The sequence below is a fragment of the Protomyctophum bolini genome (genome assembly GCF_963924005.1).
Source record: "Protomyctophum bolini genome assembly, chromosome: 17".
In the NCBI taxonomy this organism is placed as follows: Eukaryota; Metazoa; Chordata; class Actinopteri; order Myctophiformes; family Myctophidae; genus Protomyctophum; species Protomyctophum bolini.
Window position 1 is genome coordinate 24835762 of NC_137878.1, and position 23645 is coordinate 24859406.

Sequence of the window (23645 nt, forward strand, 5' to 3'; positions counted from 1 at the left end):
AGCCATTCAGCATGTTATCACATCGCAAGACCACCAACCCACGCCCGATAATTGCATCGTTTCCATGGTGACGGGACAGCTGAAGGTGAGCAGGGAACAGCTCGCTGTTGACATTGTTTCTGCGCACTTTAAAGCCCAAACCACACCAAAGTCACACAAAATGTTTTTTACGGTCAACCACACCAATGCAACTCAATGAGTTGTATTGGTGTGGTTTAACTTTAAAAAAAACATTTAATTTCTTTATTCTATCAATTATTTATTTGGGGTTTCAAGTAACCTACTAATATTGGATTCATTGCAAACTGACCACTAGGAGCGATCCCAACTCGTTTGTGCACAATCTTGATGATTTTGGCCGAATTCCCTCCCAGCTATAAGCTGTTGAGTAAATTATCCTTTTTTTCTCTCAACAGGCGGATAATGACCCAGTAATGGGTTTCCAGCAAATCTTTATGTTGAAGCTTCAAGATGGTGCATGGGTCTGCACAAATGACATCTTCCGGTTGGCGCTACATAACTTTGCAGCATAGCGTTTTATACATTTTTATCCCACGATTTTGCAACCCATTTTTTATCACCCAGTGTCATTTATCTAATGTAATCCTGGGCGCTACACTTCCTCTGCCAAGTGCCAACAAATTGTTTTGTCAGTCAGTTTTGAAATTCAGTTGTGCAGTGTGTGTATTTCTATATTTTGGCTACACCTTGTCACCCATTGTTTACAGTACACAGTACTAGTCAATTTTGTTTAAGGAAATTGTTGAGTTCCAATAGACCAAGTCATGTTTTCTAATAGTATATGGTAGCCGTCTGTAACAAGATGGTTTAGAATAGATCACATACAGGCCAATAAATGTAATGAATACATTTCTATGTCTGAAATTAGCCCTATTGTGATCTAACCTTTGGAATGACGATTTTCAGGGCAGTTCTAGCTGTAACAGTTTGCTTGGTCCAAAGTTTGTCAGTTTTGGTTTTGTGGACTGATATTTTAAATGGGTAGTTCAGTTGCAGACAGTCTGTTTGACTAGCGGATTGGAAATGGGTGTAGCTTGACTGCATCTGAAACTACTAGTGCACATTGGTCTGAGTGATAACAGGATGCAGGAATCACTCTTGGTCCATACCATATACGTAGGTCTGCAAACAGGAGCTACTGTAAATCAGTGGTTCCCAAAAATGTTCATGTCAAGGACCCCCAAATTGACACTCATTAGCCCGTGGACCCCCCCATATGAACATATATGCCAAGGAGCACCCATAAGAGAAGACTTTCACGTTTATAGCAGTGATTTTCCACCATTTTCATTTCAAGGAACCCCCAGTTTGCCCTGAAAAGTCAATTTAACTCAGTGTACAAATGTATTTGTACACTGAGTTACAGACCCTATAAGGGTCCATTTGGTTCCTAACTATAATTTAGCTGGGGACCCCCTGGAACTCCCTCAAGGACTCCTAGGGGTCCCCGGACCCCACTTTGGGAACCACTACTGTAAATAACTACTAAAGCATTGATGCAGTCGAGTTTCTTTCTGAACTGTTGAATATGTGAAGGGACAATACGGTAGAAAGAAACTTTTTTTTGTCCATTACATTTTACATAAGATTGCAAATCACTATATTGAAGTCTAAATATGTTGAAGACATTGTTATTATTATGGATTGGGGGTCAGAGGAGCACATGCAATTTTGTATTTATTTTGTCTGTACGTGGAATTTACATCCTTTAAATTTGATTGCCTGCTCTTGTTGACATGGCTATTTAGAAGTCCAAAATAAACACATTCTGTATTTTTAGATATAAGAATAATAATCCTTGTCCTAGCCTGAACTGTACTCCCCACTTAATTAAACAATGGTGCTTTATTGGGTCGTCCACTCACACAGTTGACAATTTTTGTATTGAGTTGTGCTTGAAATGTACTGTGATTCTGCAAACTGTTAAATAAATACTTCAATCGATCAATCAGACAGACAGACAAGTAACTTTGTACAGTTGGCTGAGTTGTTCGTCAAACAAGCGATAGGGGGCGATATATCATTCATTCCAGTGATACGCCGTTTAAAGAGCCGTAATAGATAACTACCAGAGCACTGAGCAGCACACACACTAGCACTACTGAATGTGACTGCTACCAACCTACCATAGACATATATAACTATATCTATGACTGCAACGACGACATTGGAAAGAAGCTGCTCCTATTCTGCAGGACGATATTAAGGATACAATGGACGTAGTGAATGTATGCCCGGTGGAGTCCAGTAAACACAAGGTAATGTAAAGGGTCGTCGCATGACATCTATGTAAACTCCAAACCTTTTTGGTTGAACATTTTGGTGAATGTAGAACTATATATGTTGACTGGTCTATAATCTATAACAACCACCAGTACACTTCCGCTAAGAAATAAGACGTTGACAATAGAACAACGAAATGGTGATAGAATCTAGAGACATAACCATGTTTTGCCATTGATAATTCTGTCTTTTTGTTGGACGTTTATTATATCAGTCTTTCAGTGCGCAAGCGCAGTGGTCTGCGTACGGTACGTTACGTCAGCGTTTATACTTCGTCCCGCGGCGGTGTCGCGCGCAGAACATGCATCTACAAGCTGTCCGTCGTACGAGAGAGTATACATTTCAAATGCAAAGAAACCCATAAATAAAACTCATGATTCCTCCTAGGTGGAAACCTCACGACGTTACCATTTCTGATCCATAGCGATATAGACCTAATGCCCTTGCTGCCGTTGCATTAAGGCTATGCCACTCTTGGATTCCTGCCCTCGCATGAAATGCAGTCGTAGACTTTCTCCTCTGTAGCGAAAATATAGCTCTGGTACATATAGCTCTAAAGCCTTACAATGGCAGCAAGGGCATTAGGGCTATGGACCAGAGGTAGTCCAGTGGTTTTCAACCAGTGGTCCGGGGACCACCAGTGGGACTCGAGGGGGGTTCCAGGTGGTCCCCAGCTAAATGGAGAGTTGGTAACCAAATGAGCCCTTGTATAATAAACCTTTAACTCTTGAGAGTGTAACATAACCAAATGGACCCTCACTGGTCTATTTGGTTTCATTTTACACTCAAGAGTTACATAATTATATATCTGTATCACTTAATTTACAAGTCTACAATTAGAGAATGTAGAATAATTGTTATTTTGATCATTTGCCTGTTATTGTACGGTTTGTACCACATCAATACAGCATGGAATTGTGGACAAAATCGTACTCGGACAACAAAATATTCGAAGTTTTGGGTCCGAGAGGCTAAATGTCATCAAATGGTGGTCCGTGGCTCAAATGCCCAGTAAATAATGGACCTTGAGATGAAAAGGGTTGAAAACTGGCCTAGTCGCCTTCGTGAATCTTGAGATAATGGGCCACCGACGCCAAAGGCCTGCGAGACATTCACCTGCATTTTAGCAGGATTTATCTATCCCTGTCCATATCAGTTTGCAACTTGAACGTGGCTGAGTCGGCTCTAGCGAACTTTGCAACACTCGACACAGTCGACACGGCAACTCACGAGTGCTCAGTCAGTGGTGTGGCTCAAGTTCGCTAGAGACGGCACCCCCTCCATCGTGGTCTAAAACTATACTTTATCTGCAACATAAAATAAAATATTTATTTCCCAGCTAGTAGAAGGTGAGAATGCTTCGCCCTGCGGGCCCCGCCGCCCCCTACTACTACTCTTCTAGTAGTAGAGAGGGGTGAAGCCTTGGTGAGAATGCTGGTGAGCAGGCACGTGCTCACAGGCACACATAGACATCAAAGGGGGCCTAGGCCCCTGCCCTTTTACTGCCCTCTCCAGACCACAAATGCAGCACGGTGAAAATAATACAAATTCCCCCTTCAAACTCTCCTGAACTTCAACGCGGCATTTTGCGTTGAATGAATTTGCCCACTGTGTAGAGATCCATGTCGTACACCGCATCTTCAGTAGCTAATGAGTGCGGGGTCACGCCCCAAAAAGTGCTTGTAATCATGAGTGCCGAAAGCACTACAGCGCCGAAACAGCGGTAAATTAGGAGTATGAATTGGCCCTAATCCTTCCCAATTCCCATAATAGGACAGCTGTAAAAAAACTGATGTTCATTGATTCACATGGTCAGGATACTAAGGTCATAATTGATTTATCTATTATGTTGCAGAATGGTTATAAAGATACAGATCAAGAAGACCACGAGAATAGCATAGATGTGGAGGAGGACGAGCCTTTGCTCCGAGACAACCCAAGACGGTTTGTTATCTTTCCAATCCAATACCATGACGTCTGGAAGATGTACAAACAGGCACAAGCTTCCTTCTGGACCGTAGAGGAGGTGAGTGGTATTTGGTTGCGTGCGACCCCCCTCATGCAGCAGCTCATGCGGCAGCTCATAGCACGGCACCGAGTGCCGCTCTACGAGCTTGTAGGTCTGCTATTTTTGAAAAATCGTGAAAATGTCGCGCAAATCTTTGAACGTTTTAACTCACGCACTTCTGAGGGGGTCCCTGGAATAACATTTTCAGATGGTGGTCGGTGGCCAATTCAATTACATATCATTTTTGGGGTCCTTGACATAATATTGAGCACCACTGATATAGAAACATAGGTATTTCAGAAAACTGTCAGGACATTGTTTTTAATTTGACGTCGGGCCTAAATGGGTTAAATGAATTAATTCATGCTTATTTTCCCTTCAATTTCCTCACAACTAAAAAGGGTATCTTTGAAAAACCAAAGGCACTGTCAGACACACCTGTCACTAGCCTTTTGAGGTGTGCATCGGGCCATTTGCTATAACATTTCCTCAAAACAAAATTTGCCAAGAAAATACTAAGTCAGGTGTCTTTGAGAGTGACAGGTGTAGCGATGTCACAGGGTCCCATCGACTGCCTGACACAATTAAAAGGAAAATCAATCAGCGGTTCCGTTTAGTAGACTGCTACATAATCGGAGTTCCAAGAAGTTCTTGCCAGCTCTGGCATACAAACGGGAGGGGTGAGAAACAGCTGCTCCAAGACACTTTATCCCAACACATTCCCAAATGTAAACTATAATTCAAATGACCATAAAACAACAGTAGGCTAATTAAGTTACAACACACTCTGCCCAGGCAGCCTACAGTGCCATAATACTGTGTTGAAGTGAGTGCAACACACACACACACACACACACACACACACACACACACACACACACACTTCTCACAACACCTAGTTTCAACTCGCTTCCAAATTCCAAATTAAGCAAGATAGCACCTGACCACATAGCATAGCAGCAGACAGTGTAGGATCCATTCAATCAATGAAAATCCATTCGGCAACAATTTAAAATTATGACCTTTGATGTCTTCAATCACGTAGTAATCCATAATCAATCCATCAGCAAAGGTGAACTCCTCAGGATACAACTTTAGCTCCCCCAGGGACTGCTGACTTCCTGACGTTTGACATTTAGGCTAATCTCAGAGAGGCTTCTCGTTTGTATTTAATCATAAACAAAGACGATGGTTTCCGGGATGAAGAAAAACCATTCTGCCGCATTCTATAAACCGCAAATAACAACACAAGCACGTGATAGTGTCAGGCATCAGGCATGACCATAGAGTTCGGGCATGACCGACCAATCAATCTGCTGTATGCAGTCACAGAGGAACAAACTAGGCAGTGCCAGTGGCTACGGAAAGCTAAAACGCCCTGTTGGTAGGCTGTACAATCATCTCCCGGGGCGTCACCTAATTATCAATCATCCACTCAACTCATTCACTCCCTCACTCAGCTCACACACACCTTCCACACCTCAGCTCATACAAGTACAAAGAGGGCCACACAGTGCAAACCCATACACATGAAATATGAAGACCCCAGGGTCGTAACACGGCATTGGGTCCCATTTTACAGTCTTTGGTATGACCAGGCCAGGGATGGAACCCCGACCTCCCAGTTTCAGGGCGGACACTCAAGGCCTAATGTACTATAATGTCCAGTATGTAATATTACTGGCTCTCTCTGACACATACACACCTAAATGCTATGCTGACCCAGCCCAACATTGCCATAAATAATCAACCGTGGACTATATTTCCAGGTGGATCTATCCAAGGACCTGGCTCACTGGGACAGACTGAAGCCCGATGAGAAGCACTTCATCTCTCACGTCTTGGCGTTTTTTGCTGCCAGTGACGGCATTGTCAACGAGAACCTGGTGAGAGAGCGATAGAAAACCGCAGAATTATGAATATCACTGACAACGCGCACACACAGCAGTGTGTGGAGAGGAATTAATTGGCATAAATTGGGGAGAAATGGGGCAAAACAAGAAATGATCACATAGTGATATTTGTCCAGTGAAGCTCTGTCTCCGTTGGGTTCTCCCCCCCACCATATTAGTCTGATTATTATTTTAGTTACGTGTATGTTTGTGCGTCACTCACAACCTCGCAGTTCTATATATGGGTCCATTTGGTTACCAACTCTCCAAAACAACTAGTATAGATGGATGGATAGGTAAAACAATCGTTCTAATTTGCTAGACGGCCAATCTACATCAGACTAGCTGATGACAATGTGATGACGATGTCGTCTACATTTCAAGGGCTATCACTAGGCAGGTTTCACCTGACAAAAAGAACATTTCTTTATTTGTTCTTGGACATTCAAATACTTAAAGGCACACATTTGTGAATCTGTCTTTAACAGGTGCAGAGATTCAGCCAGGAGGTGCAGATTCCAGAAGCACGTTCCTTTTATGGATTCCAGATCCTCATTGAGAATGTCCACTCTGAGATGTACGGCATGCTCATCAACACATACATCAGGGACCTTAAGGAAAGGTCAGTCTCTCGATCTTCTGTCAGTTAGTAAGTAAGCGTTCCAGTGAATGTTGAGATGCAAACGAATGTTTGGGAGTAGAAACTATAAAGCTTGTACTCACAGCAGAATGAGCAATGTCATTTTGATTGGCTGGATCTACAAGCTCACAACGTGTCACATCAGCTATTGTCAGCAAAGATATTTGGTAGGACTCCAGTCAATAGGGGTCAGGTGGTGAAACTGTTGTGTGTCAGCACCTCAAGTGGCTCCAATGTTTGTTTGTACATTTGTTCAATGCACGCGTCGTGCACACATAACTTTACCAATAAGATACATGATGTCATCAATATTAGGCCCGTGGGAATGTCAATATATGACCATATTGTGACTTTTTTTTTCTTTTGGTCTTTTTTTAATTGACGTTTTCACATATGGATTGTTTTTGGATTTTGGTTTTCGGGGACAGATAGGGCGTAAAATGTGTACTATTAAATTAGTAAGGCCAGGCAGGGCCTCGGGCCATCCCAGTTAGGGCCCAGGTCGGGCCGGGCCTTAATTTTCAGCCCTGTTGAGAACTCTATGTTTTGCTGGCACTGGTGTGTGACCATATATGGAGATGTGATGTCATGATGCGTGACCATATATGGAGGCGTGGGGGTGACGGACTAACGGATTGACGGTTATTGCAACTTTTCATAGTAAACGCCACGTGTTTCTTTTCTTTCTAGGGACTATTTATTTAATGCCATTCAGACCATGCCTTGTGTGAGACGAAAAGCCGACTGGGCACTCCACTGGATCAATGACAGCAAGTCCATGTTTGGTAAGCAAACAATCTCATCTCATCTGAAACATGAGCTCACAGATTGAATTCTGAAATCCCTAGTCCAGCACATGATTAAGTTATGTTAAGTTATGTTGTGTGTTATTATCCGTTTGTAGGGGAACGATTAGTGGCATTTGCTGCAGTAGAAGGCATCTTCTTCTCTGGTTCATTTGCTGCCATCTACTGGCTGAAGAAGAGAGGTCTGATGCCTGGTCTCACCTACTCCAATGAGCTCATCAGCAGGGATGAGGTCAGAAAAACTGTTTAGTGACCCTTAAGACTGTATTTCTGTAAATCAACCTGTTGATATATGCCTTATTCTCATATTACAAACTTAAGTTTCTCTAGTCTGAATGAAACTCCAGAAGTACCTTTCAGTTTACAACTGCATTGTTAAAAAATAATATTGTATACAGCTGTATGTATCTCCGTAATTGATGCTGATATTATGCAAAGGTGTACGAGGTGTAGGAATATTTGTAATATTTGTGTCAGTGAGAGTTTTACTCTTGCACTCCTTAGTCCTTACACTCTGGATAAGAGTATTGTGGGAAATTAAATGTTAATGATTGATTGGTCTAATGATACATTTTTGGATTGATCAAACCTAATCTCTCTAAACAACTCCAATCTCTCTCTCTCTCCCCCTCCTTTGCGGTAAAAAACAAAACAGAAATAGTGGCAATAGTAGAAAGAGAGCAAACTGTGGTCAGAGAAACCACCATGGATGTTGTAATTCACTATCCTGTCAGCTACTGTTACGCCACAGGTTTCTGAAAAACGTTAAATATTTATATAGCAGCATCAAAAAAATTACATTTTTGAATACTGTACATACTGTACAGAACCCAAAAATTGGTTCCCGGCCTGAGGGGGTTCCCTACACACTGGATGCGTTTTCTGATTTTTTTGCTGCGTTTTTCCGAAAAAGATCTGCTATTTTCAATAATAGATTTTGTACACATTTTGAACTTGTGAAATGGCACAAATGGCTCATCTAAAAATACAGCTCACCAGATTATTCATTATAAATGTATACATAAATTTTACTTCACGCTTGAGTGTAGATTTAAATGTAAATTAGTTAATTCAGACAACATTAGTTAATGTACCATCTATTCTTCTGTTAAAGGAGACTACTTACATATATTTTGTCATTGGCCTCTATCAAAAGTTTTTGGAATTGGATTAAGGAGATTGTAGCAACCATTGTTGGTAAAGCTCTTCCCAGCTGCCCAGCCCTTTTTCTCACTGGTTATAACCCAAACATCGCATTAACCTTTCAGGACAAACGCATATTATTAGCTGCCTCAACTGCTGCTAAGAAAACAATATCAAAAACTGGTTTGAACCGACTGTTAACTGGTTTGAACCGACTGTTAAATTAATTGCTTAATTGCTTTTCTGATATTTGTTTACTGGAGCGTTCTACTGCCAAGATGAATGGCGCCAGAGCGGACACTGTGGCCAACTGGTCCAAAGCTCTTGACGCAGTTCAATTAGTTATTAAATTGATATGACGTTGTAACCAACGGTTTGCTTTTGGCTCCCTTGTCTGTATCTGTAGCCCTTGTACTGTACATGTCTTATTTGTCTTGTCTCGTCCTTGTCTGTGTTTGTCTTGTACTGGTCTGTAGTGTCTGTATGTTTTGTTTTTGTTATTTGTTGTTTTCCTTCTTTCTTTTTAAACAAAAAAAGTTTTTTGAGTTACAGTATATTTATTTTTCTTCATCCCCCCCCTCCTTTTTTAATTGTCTTTGGGCCACCTATGTGCATTGGTGTATAAAAAAGGGGAAAGGGGGGGGAAGAAATGGCACATTCTGCACAATGAGTACTTTTACTTTTAGTACTTTAAGTACATTTTGAAGCCGATACTTTTGTACTTTTACTCAAGTACATTTTCAATTCTGTACTTTTACTTGTAACGAAGTAGTTCTAAATTGCAGTATTGGTACTTTTACTTAAGTAAAACAATTGAGTACTTCTTCCACCACTGTACGTTTGTGTCTCTCAGGGTCTGCACTGCAACTTTGCGTGCTTGTTGTACAGCTACTTGGTGAAGAAGCCAACACAGGACAGAGTGAGAGACATCGTCACCAAAGCAGTCAGCATCGAACAGGTCAACCATTGGTCATCATGAGATACACTCTAACCCAGTGGCTCTCAGACTTTTTATTTTAACCCATTTAGACCTGAGGACGATTCTACAAATGACTAAATCCTGACAATCCTTCTCAAAACCAGTGGCTAACCCAGTGGCTCTCAAACTTTTTATTTTAAGCTAAAGGACCCCCAGTTTGACAGGGCGCTATGCATACTGACCGTTAGGCCACAAGACCCCATTTGATACAATATTTATCTCTGGTATACCCCAAATTAACCCAATCTATGCTGTAAAATACTAATTAATTTAACTCTGAGTACAAATGGGGTCCATTTGGTTCCATTAGTAGTACACTCTCTGAGCTAAGGCATTCACTTCTAGTGATTTTTACTAGTTTACTAGTCGACTAGTTGTTTCACTACCTATTATGTAAAAAATAAATGGGCATTTATTTATTTTGTATAAATATTTGTACATTTAAAAACTATTAACTGTGTACATGATTATAACTATAATTTACCTAATCTTGAGGCCTATTTTTTTCTTATTATTATCAACTAGTCAACTAGTACCAACAAGGTGGACTAGTGGATTTACTAGTTAGTCGACTAGTTGAATAGTCGACTAGTTGCTTAAAGCCCAACTCTGAGCTATAGAATCATAATGGTCTATTTGGGTCCTCGCTAGCCATCATTTACAGCTCGGTCTATCCTGTCTATAAATATCCATAACCTTCATGGACATGACAATATTGAAAATGATTCTGTTGTTGCAGGAGTTTTTGACGGAGGCCTTACCGGTAGATCTCATCGGGATGAATTGTAACCTCATGAAGCAATACATTGAGTTTGTGGCTGACCGCCTACTCATTGACCTCGGACTGGCCAAGGTAATTATACCGTTTTTAAATTAAATGTTTTAAATGATTATGTGATAATAATTTAAGAGGCCATTTAAAGTTGCAATCTGTAACATTAATGACCTATCCAGGATTCATACTGTCTATACCACTTGTCAACCAGTAGTGTACCTACCCGCGACATACCAAAGCCTACACGGGTTGTGCAGTCGACGTGCTGTGATTCATTGACAGCCTAAACCTAACCCTAAAGCTAACCTTAACCTCAGTAAACTTAACTTGCCCGGGGGCGTGGTTACTGTATAAGCACAACCCGTGTAGGAATTAGTATGTAGCTTCCTACCCCAACACTAGTTCTGGTCCATAGCTCTAATGCCGTTGCATTTAGAGCTATGTTACCGATGACTTCCGTAAATAAAAATAACGTTTTTGCTTACTCACCAATACAAAGGCGGGTTGTGTCATTAGAAAGCCTACTTTCCTTAGTGGAAGCACTGTCTCTGAGCCCCCCACCACATGTATAAGTAAGTAAAATAATTTGTTTTCCGGTGGAAGAAAAATCCCTTTCTGGCCAAAAAGTAACATTTATACGTGTGGTAGGGGGCTCAGAGTGCTTCCACTAAGGAAAGTAGGCTTTCTAATGACACAACTCGCCTTTGTATTGGTGAGAAGCAAAAACTTTATTTTTATTTACGCTAAAGACGAGAGGCTGGTCTGCATTTATGTGAGCCCCGGAAGTCATCGGTAACATAGCTCTAAATGCAACGGCATTAGAGCTATGGACCAGAGCTACCGTCCCCAACACCAAAGACACCACAGTTGATATAGATATTGTAGGCTATATTGTATTAACATACTACAATACCGATTGGTCAAATTCAAGTTTTATTTACTAAAAAAAGTTCTGGATTGTGGATTTGAATGTCCTCCTGGCTTCTTTATAAAATAAACATTACTGTTATTCGAATTGCACATTGTAATTGTAGGAACACTATGATGTATAGAAAAAACTATACATAATAACTAATAACTATATAATAACTAAATATTTTTATTAATGTATAAACTGTTAATCTTAGGCTTGCTTTAACCATCAGATGCCAAATATAGCAAATCTACTTGTAAAATCACAATGCATTACACCTTGACATTGTGAGCTTATAGATCGGCTATTTTAAGTGTGCAATACATACTGGCATGCAACATGTAAATCAATCTTTAATCTTATGGTATATAAACAACTAGTGTTTTCTTTTATTATTATTATTAAGGTTTACAATGCTGAGAACCCGTTCGACTTCATGGAGTCCATTTCGTTAGAGGGGAAAACCAACTTCTTCGAGAAACGAGTAGGAGAATATCAGAGATTTGGAGTCATGTCAAATTCGAAGGACTGTGAATTCACTCTTGATGCTGACTTTTAAGACTTTTTACTTGTTATATTTTGTTACATTATGTTTGTTATATTTAATTTATATGTGTTTGTCTGTTTACTAAACTCAAACAAAGGAAGACTTGAGGTGCTACTGAAAGTAATGTAATTTATTAGTTATGTTACTTTCTCAGTTTAGAGAATTAAGAGATTTTGAATGCCATTGCTCACATGCCAAACAGATAAATGAGAATAAAGTCAGCTGCCGTGTGTTCAGCTGCCTATATACTTTAATATTTTGTAATAAAATAATTGGACTAAATGTGAAGTTATTTTTTACTTTACGTATCTCTGCATGAAATTATTAAAAAATGTACGTATCTCTGAATTAAATTATTTAAAAAATATATTTTGAATTTGTACATTTAAATGTTCCAGTTGTGTAATGGCATAATCTTTACTGCGGATTGTGGTTTTACATAAGGGTTTTACCGAGATTTCTTCAACCAGATTACTGTAACCAGTCTAACCACGATAGTCAGATCCCATAGGCCGGAGGAATGGTCGCGCTGGTTGGTTGTTATATTTACTGTATTAAAAGCGATTGTTGTCTCATGCATCCGCTAAATTGTACAATTGAGAGCAATTTGATCATCTTTGATAGCATTTGTATACATGCAGCGATATTAATTATATACCGGTATATATACTTTATTTTATATAAATATAGGATACTGGCAAGTGGCAACTACAAAGACAGAGCAGAGGTAGCCCGATTAGCTTTGGATTGTTATTTTATTTGAGATCTTAAATGTTTATTGTTTATATCACGACGCTCGTGGTCGTTGGTGGATTGGCCTGGCCCTGACAACCAACTGGCCTATCACAGCAATGACAGCGTGACCATTATATCTATGACCACCAGTGAGTGACCGTACAGTACCTCCGGGCAATAGGATCGCAAGCATACGGTGGCTGCCAGGCAGCACTAGGCCATATTAGTAAACGTTTTATTGTTCAATAAGATATTTGAGAAAAGATGGCAGCGGCAACCGTCGACCTGCGAGCCCTGGTGTCGGAAAAAGCCGAATTCCTGTCGGGCCGTTTAAGAGAGCTCGTCTCGTCCGGCCAGGGGCTCGTCCGAGCTCAGTTCGGGCTGGACCTGGGTCTGAAACCCGAGCTGTACCCGGGGTGGATGGTGCTGTCCACGGCGGCGGCGGGGCTGCTGCTGCTCGGCGCTCTGTCCTGGGCCGCTCTCTGCGGCGGACTGCTGCATGGGAAACAGCGGGGATCCCCGGTCACTCACCCCGGAGGAGGAGGAGGTGGTACCGGTGGGGAGCCTATAATAAAACCTGAGCATTTCATCAAAAATGCCAAACCAGAGGAACAGAAGAAAAGGAATAAAAAGAAATCCACCGGCGACAAGGTACTGGAGTCTGGGTTGGTTACTGGACCGTGGAACTGACTGCTAAGGAAATTAAATTGGCATTTATAACAATAGGTTTATTCAGAGCTTATTACTTGTTTTTTCTGGACTGGTCACCGTTGTTAACTCGGATACTGTACAAATGCACGGGTTCATTTGGTTACATGATGATGTGTACTGTACGCGGTCAGAGTTATACACTTGGATTTATATGAACACTGACGATTTGAATTTAGCGTGCATGTCTGTTTACATTGTCTGGAATCTGTCATGGTAGACTCTGCCATAGCTGTAGTCTCTCTGAACCCCAAATATTTCACATTAATGGACCAAAACTAGCCTCAAGACTGTCATCATATAATATTTGTTTTTATTTGTCAGACAGTAATTTGCAAATGTCAGACTAAAAAAACAAATAAAATCTATGACAGTCTTTGTCCAATTAAGGCTAGACCAAAACCAAAACGTGTGTATATCATATCCACAGATTGATTATTGTTAATTGATTATTAATTCATTCATCTTTCCCATTCAGAAGGTTCAGTCTAATGGAGGAGTGGTGGTTGTATCTCAAGAGGAGGTTAACATCAGTGAGACGGCTGTGTCCAAGCCATCCCCGGAGATCAAAGCGGAGAAGGTGTGTGTTGTAAAATTAACACTCATCTTTTACTTTCTCTAATAACCTAAAACATGAACCGTGGTTGAAAAAAACTAAAGTTGTCCTTTTAACTATAAACTGCATTTTGGGATGCAAAATGCACCCTATTTTAATCTCTGTATTTATATACGATCTAACAGCTGATTGACTGTTTCCCGCAGCAGGTACAACAAGCGCCCACAACAACGCAGGCCAAAAAGAACAAGAGGAAAGCCAAAGCGGAAGGAAAACCAACCCAGAATGTTTACACCATTGACGGAAAGGAAGACGATGGTAAGACCTAAACCCACCAGGGGGAAAGTTGCTTAACCCATTTAGACCTGATGACGATTCTACAAATGTCTTCTAAATCCTGACAGTTTTCTGAAATACCTCATGTTTCTATGTCAGTCATTCTCAAACATTTTTCATGTCAAGGACCCCCAAAACTATATGTAATTGGCTGCCGACCTACAAGCTCATAGCGCGGCACTCGATCTGCTATTTTTCAATAGCTAAAGCAAAGAATAATGCTTAAAACACCAAAAAGGGTTCCCACTTCCCGCCCAAAATGGGTTAATAACACATGTTATATAGCTCAGAGTCTGAATACTTATTCACCAAGGACTTGTCATATATTAGATCAAGAAGTTTCAACTTCCTTAATCAGACAAAAGGCTGATCCATAGACAATGTAATAAATAGTGGCAAACAACACCGTCATACTGCAGAGTATAAATGACCGTAGGCGTAGTGCTGTGAGAGAGAACCGTCCTGCACACACCCAGTCTCAGTTCATCAGTGATTCATTTCACCTTGACTGGGTAAGGCTGTGTTCCAACAATGATTTATTGTTATTATACTTTTAGTATTTTTAGGCCATGGATTGTATCCTATATACACAGCCACATATTTCATGTTTAGTTGTTGACAGATCCACTCAAACAATTGGACAAAAACCTAGCCAGCCACCCAGCAGGCTTTTATTTTCGTTCCCATTCATTTTCAAAAGGAAAAGCCTGGGGAAACGACACGTATTGGAACATTTGGCCTAGGAACAGTGTTGATTTCATCAACTAAAACGAAGATGAAAAATGTTCGTCGACTACCTTTTTTCACTGACAAAAACTAAATAGAAACTAAATGAAAACTAAGCTATTATAAAAATTAGACTAAAATGTTAGGAAGGGACTAGTGGACAAGAGATCCACTATAAGTCATGTTACACTTGGTTGCATTCCGAAAATAGCCGATCTACAAGCTCACAACGCGTCTTACAAGTGTAAAATCTGCCATTACGACGGCTTCAAGGTCCGCCAAAATATATCTTAGTCGACTAAATCAACTGTAGATTTAGACGACTAAAATCTTATGATATTTAGTCAACAAAAAATAGACTAACACTAAAACATTGCGGGTGACTAAAATGTGACTAAAACTAAATGAAAACTATTCAAGAGACTATGACAAAAACTAAAATAGAAATTTCCTGCCAAAAACAACACTGCCTAGGAAGCCCACTTCCTTGTTCCTAACCAATAACAGACAGTGCACAGGGCCGTTTGGTTTTTTATCACACAGGCTAAGCCTAACAGGCTAACAAAAAACTAGAAAGAGGACAGGTTGTCATGTAAACAAGTGGGGTTGAATTTCACAAGACTTTGTCGACATTCTCAGGTTTCTCAAGCGTCAAACTGTCTGAAGATGCTTTTAACTGTACGGAAAAAACAATTTTACTAACCCAACAAAACAATCCCCTCTCTTCTCAACTTCAGGCGCGTGGGAGACCAAGGTCAGCAGCCGAGAGAAGAGGCAGCAACGCAGGAAGGACAAGGGCCCCGAGGACTCTGGGACCCCAGGAACAGTGGAGGGACACGGGGAGCCACCTGCAGTTACAAACAGCAGGAAGCACAGAGGTAGTCAAAACGTTGTGAGCTTATAGATGTGATATTTTCAGCGTGCTATAGGATCTGATGTAGGCATGTAGCCAGTGTGATTGTGTTTAGAGTAGACACCATGGAGCAGCGGATGGCTCAGGAGTTGGAGTAGTTGACTGAGAATTGGAAGGTTTCCACAGTGATGTAAATAGGTTTTTAATGTAATGAGTCCCAGGATGCAGGGACATTTTATGAGTCCCACTTCAACGACATTAGGAGTCATTTAACTCCCATTTCGTTTTATATGGTTATAAACTTATAATGTGGTTATATTCATGTAGAAAACAGAAGAAGAGATGATTATTATAACTAAAGCTAGCAAAAATAAACTAGGATAAAAAAACAGTACAGTAGTGCATCCCGTGGATGCAGAGGTCGTTGTTTTATTAACTAGAAACTGCGTTTTGGGATGCAAAATGCACCCTATTTTAATCTCTGGTTTCCAGTTCCACTCACTGCTCCTCCTGACTTGGGCATGACCCTGAACACCTAACTGCCTCACATGGCATATTGGCTGCATCCACCATCAGTGCATGATTGTGTGTATGACGTGCTTTGGGAAAAAGAGCTATATAACTACAGTCGTGTCCGACTCGCCCCTATTTTGGGCATTCATTCTTTTTCAAAAATTGTGCAAATAGCAGATCTACAAGCTCATAGTGTAGTGTAGCTTGTCTTAGTAAGTTTAAAATCAGCTTAATTGATTTAATATAGGATTAATGGCTATAGCCTGCATTCCAAACAAATCATGATTGAAATAGTTTTAACGAAAACTAAATCGCCAGTACATACAGTGCATGATGAACAATTGTGTAATTCCTTTTCTTTTCCTTTGCTATGTATTTAAGAGTCTCAGCAAAGAAGAAGCAGCGGAAAGGGTGATGCAGGCAGTGCACCTGGTAAGAGCTGAAATCAAATGATGAAAAAAGGCACACGATATGTTTGCTCCCAATCTTGTCTATATTTTAACCAATACATTCTCAAGTTAAACTTCAGAAAGCCCTGATGGGTGTTTGGTTCAAATAAGCAAAAGATGGGGGGCAAACGTAGTGTTTGTGTGCAGACAAGACATTGCCCTTTTTCTTAATTTGAACATTTCTGGGGGTCTAGCACCGTGTCTAAAACCTGTGGGGATGTTATGCATATCTTATTCCTCAAAAGACCAGGCAAGCTTGACTACTTGCAATTAAAAAAACGATTTTGTGTACATAGTCTGTGTACTGAAACATTGTTTCCCCAAAAAGTCAAGAGAACAGTTTGCGGAAGTATCTTCTTGCACTTTCTTGCATTATCACATATGCATTCATAACGACGAAACACCAGCATGTAGAAACACACTTACCGGTATATTTCTCTGTTGTAGGACACAATCTTCAGTCACCAAAAGGTCATGCCCACAACAATACCGTCCCAATAGAATAGCCCTCATTTATCAAACTTTTGGATCAAACCCTGGTTCTATTATTAAACATTGACTGCCAGAATTAAAACATCTTCTATCCCAGGGGTTTTCAACTGATTATGAACCAGGGCCCACCACCCTGACTAAGAATCAACCTGGGGACCACCACCCTGACTAAGAATCAACCTGGGGACCACCACCCTGACTAAGAATCAACCTGGGGACCACCACCCTAACTAAGAATCAACCTGGGGACCACCACCCTGACTAAGAATCAACCTGGGGACCACCACCCTGACTATAGAATCAACCTGGGGACCACCACCCTGACTAAGAATCAACCTGGGGACCACCACCCTGACTAAGAATCAACCTGGGGACCTGAGAATCAACCTGGGGACCACCACCCTGACTAAGAATCAACCTGGGGACCACCACCCTGACTAAGAATCAACCTGGGGACCACCACCCTGACTAAGAATCAACCTGGGGACCACCACCCTGACTAAGAATCAACCTGGGGACCACCACCCTGACTAAGAATCAACCTGGGGACCACCACCCTGACTAAGAATCAACCTGGGGACCACCACCCTGACTAAGAATCAACCTGGGGACCACCACCCTGACTAAGAATCAACCTGGGGACCACCACCCTGACTAAGAATCAACCTGGGGACCACCACCCTGACTAAGAATCAACCTGGGGACCACCACCCTGACTAAGAATCAACCTGGGGACCACCACCCTGACTAAGAATCAACCTGGGGACCACCATCCTGACTAAGAATCAACCTGGGGACCACCACCCTGACTAAGAATCAACCTGGGGACCACCACCCTGACTAAGAATCAACCTGGAGACCACCACCCTGACTAAGAAGAAGTAGATAATATAGACATGGTGTGAGGGAAAAAGCTTGAAATGTAACATTGAGGGCTTAAAGAGCAATAGACTTATATTAAGAATGTACTGTTGTTGCAACTCTCCACCAAATAATAGAAAAAGTATCAATAACTATGGATGAAGACTCACATCGTCTATTGTTCCTGCTGTCCGTCCTTCCTCTTCAGCATCTGCGATGGCCGGCGGTCTGGAGGGGTCCTCGGCATCACGACACAGAGCCCAGCCTGAGACCACCCAGTGCTGGGGACAAGAGACGACACAAGGTAAGCAGGGGACGTGCAGAGAGTGTTAGAGGGACAGGGCTGGAATCCCGTAAGAGGGCACTTTTGGACAAAAATAGCGAAAATAGCAGATTTACAATGCTGCAGGCTTTGCCAGGGGTGGATCTGGTGCGATAGCACCCCCTTCTGACAGGTACTTGCTATTGGGTAAAGCAGACAGTTTAGAATAGATGACAATGGTCCTGTTGTCCTCTTTGCACAGGGACATGGAGTGGGGTTGACAGCAGGATGAAGGCTGATCTCAACCCTGTGTCCTTCTCCATGATGGGATTGAACGCTACAGGTAGGCGGAAATCATCAGGTGGTGTGTGATTAAAAAAAAATATTTCTGCTTGTTACATTTCTTTGATATCTTATCTTTACACACCGTTTTGTTATTGCCTGTCTGTTTATGAAAATGCACCAATCTTACATGTACAAATGTGCAAACATATGACATCTGAAGTGGTTGTTGAATCACGGCACTCAAATATACTTTGTGAAATACAGAATTCTGATTTAAGTCACCAATAGCGTCTCTCTCTCTCTCTCTCTCTCTCTCTCTCAGAGCCCATGTCTCAACCTATTGACCTTCATTGGGACAGACATCCTGATGTTAGTGATGAATGGTCTGGTTTCAGTAAGTGTTCAACCATTGGTTAAATATTATTTTGTAAATTTACTGAACAAGTATTCTGTCAGACACTGGCTGGTTAGGATTTCAAAATAAAACCCTGTATGCCATTTGGTGAGAAAAAGTAGGAAGAAAAACAGGAACTCATCAGTTAAACATCAATATGAGACACGAGACAAGGTTTGGAAATACATTTTGGAGGTTGTCGATAACAATGTAAATATTCATTGTCTGTATTAAACTAATATATACTGCTGATGTGGCGTTCCAGATGGGATGGCAGCTGTGGACTCCAGTTCAGACTGGAACGCCCCGGCAGAGCACTGGGGCAACTACGAAGAACCTCCTGTGTTGGTGACACCAGCTGCACCACCCAAGGAGCAGGCTGCCCCTCTCAAGGTCGGACTGGCACTCTTTGCTATGTTTGTTGTTAGGTTATTTAGGCCAGGGGCTTCAATCAGTGTTGATTTTGTCGACTAAGACAAAGAATGTTCGTCGACTACCTTTTTTCACTGACCAAAACTAAATGAAAACTAAGCTATGGTGACTAAAACTAAGACCAAATATATTGACAATTCCGTCAACAAATAAAAACTAGACTAAAATGTCAGGAAGGGACTAGTGGACAAGGTTGCATGCTGGAAATAGCAGATCTACAAGCTCACAACGCGCCGCGCTGTGACACGTTGTGAGCTTGTAGATCGGCTATTTTCAGCATGCAACCAAGTGTGAAATGACGTATACTGGATCTCTTGTCCAATAGTCCCTTCGTAACATTTTAGTCTAGTTTTTATTTGTTGACGAAAGTAAATATATTTAGTCCTAGTTTTAGTCATCATAACTTTTATTTAGTTTCCATTTAGTTTTCGTCAGTGAAAAGGTAGACATTTTTTTAAACATTTTTCGTCTTCGTTTTAGTCGACGAAATCAACACTGGCTGATAAATAATCTTTGTGGGCTTCTTCTGTCTTCTGATTGGTTTCTTCTGTTTTGTCATTGGTGGCCCAGCAGGTGTCAGAGGACGAGAAGGAGGTTGAGGATCCCACGGAGGGAACGGCCAAATCCAAGAATAAGAAGAAAAAGAAGAAGAAGGCAGAAGATGATACTCAGGCAAGAAACATCACCTCAAAAGAACAACCACTTGAACCCTAGCATCCATATTCTGGGGCTAAGAACAACCACTTGAACCCTAGCATCCATATTCTGGGGCTAAGAACAACCACTTGAACCCTAGCATCCATGTTCTGGGGCTAACATTTGTCAAACATAGCAGACCTAAAAGCTTGCAAACACGTCGAGTTACAATTGTATATTACCGGTAAGCTATTTTTGGTGAAGATATTTGGTGTAGAGTGAAAACAGTTGGGGGCTTAGAATAGAGCCCTTGGGAATCCGTGTTTTTTTAAGTGCTACAAACCAGAAAATAAACTATCCCTGTGAGCAATTTTTATGGATAGAGTTTTTAGTTTTTTCAAAATTTCAGCCAGCAATGGGTAAATTTGCATCTGCATTCAAAGATGTTCCTGCAGATTGCGGCCCCTAGATGTGTCACAGAGACTAAAACATTTTTGGGAGCGTTTTACCCATTGCTGGCTGTCTGAATACAAAATAAAAATAAAAAGGTCATTAAAATGTTGACATATTATTGCTTATAGCAGCTTTAACATTGAGTGAGTGCAGTTTCTTTCAGTGGTGAAATGTTGTGTATGTTTGTTTTTTAGACTGTAAGTGAGGTGTCCCGTGAGGCTCCTCCCATCACGCCATCGTCTCAGAGTAAGTCTGAATGTATTTACTATTCTATTTATTTATAGGGGAATGAAACAGTAGTATGGTCAATATATGTTTATTCTAAGATATGTTTTTGAAGGTCCTTGACATGAAATAGGTTGAGAACCACTGACATTTTTCTGAAAACTGTCATGATTTAGAAGACATTTTGTAGTAATTGTCTTTGTTATTTTCCACCCTCCACGGATCCTTCCTTCCATCTTTGTAGAGAAAACGGAGCAGACGGTGGAGTCTTCAAAGTCTTTTCAGAGGAAGAAAGTGCGAAGGGAAACATGAAGTCACGTGACCCGGTCCGTATTAATCATATGCAAATGATTGTCCTGTGTGTAAAAATGCAATAATTACCAGGTACGGGAGTTTTTTGCTTTCTTTTTGTTTTCTTTTTTTTTGCTGTGTGGATAAATTGACTATACTTTATTCAATTTAAGAAAAAGAGAGAAATTTAAAAGAAAACAAGCAGCCGGATACCAAGTGATTCTTGGCTCATCAGAGTGAACAAAGTGAGGTCCTGTGGACTGAGATCTTAACTGATTTGCACTATATATACGCTACACTGCAAACAGAGCACAAGTTCACCTGCAGTGGGAGAGAGGTACAAGTTTTTATTAAACCTATTATTTTTTCAATGGCAACAAAGTTGTTGTTTTTTGTGAGTATGTTAAATGTTATTAAAGAAATGAAGTTAATTAAGGAATGGAAAAATGTATGAATGAGTTTATATTTTGGTTGGTTTTGTTTGGTCCGTCCCCCTGTTCTGTGGCACGGCATCACATATACTGAAAAGGTGGAAAGCTCTTTCATGCATTTGCTGATCTTGAACCAATTTAACCACATTTATCCAGATGTGGAGCCAGTGGTAAAACTGGATTGATGGCAGGCTTGCTGATGCTTCACTTTGTAGCAGTTACAACTTTCAGCCACTAGGAGGCACTGTAACTAAGGTTAAATACTGAAACCAAGGTTGTGGGACACTGCTATTTTTCTGTCAGTACAGTTATTGAGTATCTACTATCTTGCATTGATCTTTTTGGAGACATTTAACACTCTCTTTGCACTCTAAAATACCTGTCAGATGGTTTTTAAAATCCGTATCTTTCCTTCCAACCTCTGTGGTAGAAAGAGCCATGCCATATGTACAGATTGTAAGGGCTTTTTCCAATTATCTGTGATTGCACTGTGCAAAAAGGCTGTACTGAATTCTTTTGATGTTATTGTGACATTTGATTCTTTTTTTAAGGATCCTTAAGTTTTGCAGAATGTGAAAATGTGTAAATCCAAGTTTGTAATTGACTTCCTGGCTTTGTGTGATGAGGGGGAAAGTCCTTTGTGATGTTAAAAAATAAGTACATAAATTAAATTTAAAAAGAGGGGAGGGGGGGTGGTGCAGCTTTAATTCCATGTCAAAGGTTTGTTTTTTTAAACAAATTATATACATCAGGAACTGAATTCTATTGCCTTAAACTGTTAGTCGTATGTAATGTGCATTGGCATCCTTTCGTTTTTACTTTCCATCCAATTGCAAGTTTCAATTGATGTCAAAAGGTGAATTTAGCATGACTTCGACAAAGCCTGATTTATGCTTCAGTGACAAAGTGACATTCAGTGACATGTTGCTCAACAACAACAATGTATTTTCAAACTTAAGCACATTATTCAACCTAGCATCTATTTTTGGCATATCATTATAGGTGAATGTGTTGTGAACTGGTTGGTTGACTAGCTTCACAATGCAACTCGTAAAATGCAGTATAAGATAGGGTTTAAGTGTGTGTGTGTGTGTGGGGGGGGGGGGGGGAGCTGGATGGTAACCGCAAGGTTGCCAGTTCGAACCCTGTGGGCTCCCCCAGAGTTAGTGTCGAAGTGTCCTTGAGCAAGACTCTGAACCCCTAATTGCTCCTGATGTGCTGGTTGGTGCCTTGCATGGTTTCCGCCGCCATCGGTGTATGAATGTGTGTGTGAATGGGTGAATGTATAATGCACAATCTATGTAAAGCGCCTTGGATAAAGGCGCTATATAAATGCACCATTTATACCATTTTGACATTTCCGAAGCATAAATCAGGCAAAGAATACTTGTGTACATAAATGAAATGGGCAGATAATTGTGCTGTAATTTTTTGGACACTTGGTGTACATAGGGGGTAAAATGTGGGGCTTGAGCATCTTCATAGACCTATATATGCTTTAGAAGGGATTGAAAACTGCTGTGTTTTACTAGGTTTTGACTGTGCGTTCAACGAGCAGTAGGCTAGTGCATCAAGCTGTTAATTGGGTGGTGGTGATACAGTATTTTTTATGTTTGCCCATAAATCTTTGTAGACTCGATAGGTCGTCAGTGAGAAAAGTTGGTGTAGCTACCAGCTACTACAGGCACTTATATTTTATTGTATTCTTTTTCTTTTTATACTGATGAATGAAATGATCAATTTAGTCAATGTATTTATATACTTGTCCTTGGGGATATGATTTTGAGAATGATTTTGTTTTATCGCATAATAAACTATTTCTATGTTTGTTAAAGTTGAAAAAGTAATAAATTAAATGCTTGATATTACGTACCGTCTTATGCCTGCATTTTTTGTCTCAATGGCAAACAGAGCTTTAAATCAACTCACTTTTTTAATACTGGTTTATATATCAACGTCATAACAATCTGTGGCAAACCTCTGAGGTCGCCTCATGGCAC

The 23645-nt window shown here is 40.7% G+C and overlaps 2 protein-coding genes across 5 annotated transcripts; both read left to right on the forward strand.

Annotated features, from left to right (window-relative positions):
* The first annotated feature begins 2090 nt into the window (after positions 1 to 2090).
* Positions 2091 to 12303, forward strand: rrm2b (ribonucleotide reductase M2 b). Its single transcript, XM_080787321.1, has 9 exons — positions 2091 to 2279; positions 4160 to 4330; positions 6082 to 6198; positions 6693 to 6826; positions 7535 to 7629; positions 7749 to 7882; positions 9647 to 9751; positions 10512 to 10625; positions 11867 to 12303. Exons 1-9 carry the CDS (start codon positions 2235 to 2237, stop codon positions 12017 to 12019), a joined length of 1068 nt encoding a protein of 355 aa, XP_080643447.1. The 5' UTR covers positions 2091 to 2234; the 3' UTR covers positions 12020 to 12303.
* Positions 12304 to 12925: 622 nt separating this feature from the next.
* On the forward strand, positions 12926 to 23513 carry mtdha (metadherin a). Of its 4 annotated transcripts, none has more exons than XM_080787588.1 (12): positions 12926 to 13393; positions 13929 to 14030; positions 14213 to 14324; positions 15806 to 15946; positions 16816 to 16866; positions 18445 to 18540; positions 18761 to 18841; positions 19106 to 19177; positions 19443 to 19570; positions 20183 to 20281; positions 20893 to 20944; positions 21168 to 23513. In XM_080787588.1, exons 1-12 carry the CDS (start codon positions 13007 to 13009, stop codon positions 21233 to 21235), a joined length of 1389 nt encoding a protein of 462 aa, XP_080643714.1. In that variant the 5' UTR covers positions 12926 to 13006; the 3' UTR covers positions 21236 to 23513. The 4 variants fall into 4 exon arrangements, with proteins under 4 accessions (XP_080643714.1, XP_080643716.1, XP_080643715.1 ...); XM_080787590.1 differs by having other exon boundaries at positions 14216 to 14324; XM_080787589.1 differs by having other exon boundaries at positions 13932 to 14030.
* Positions 23514 to 23645: the final 132 nt, after the last annotated feature.

Bases quoted from the DNA above. Each gene is read 5' to 3' on its own strand.
- rrm2b (XM_080787321.1), top strand. From the start codon at position 2,235: ATGGACGTAGTGAATGTATGCCCGGTGGAGTCCAGTAAACACAAG. The intron at 2,280-4,159 runs GTAATGTAAAGG...ATTATGTTGCAG, and splicing joins TGGAGTCCAGTAAACACAAG to AATGGTTATAAAGATACAGA. The intron at 7,883-9,646 runs GTCAGAAAAACT...TGTGTCTCTCAG, and splicing joins AGCTCATCAGCAGGGATGAG to GGTCTGCACTGCAACTTTGC.
- mtdha (XM_080787588.1), top strand. From the start codon at position 13,007: ATGGCAGCGGCAACCGTCGACCTGCGAGCCCTGGTGTCGGAAAAAGCC. The intron at 13,394-13,928 runs GTACTGGAGTCT...TTTCCCATTCAG, and splicing joins AGAAATCCACCGGCGACAAG to AAGGTTCAGTCTAATGGAGG. The intron at 20,945-21,167 runs GTAAGTCTGAAT...CCATCTTTGTAG, and splicing joins CATCACGCCATCGTCTCAGA to AGAAAACGGAGCAGACGGTG.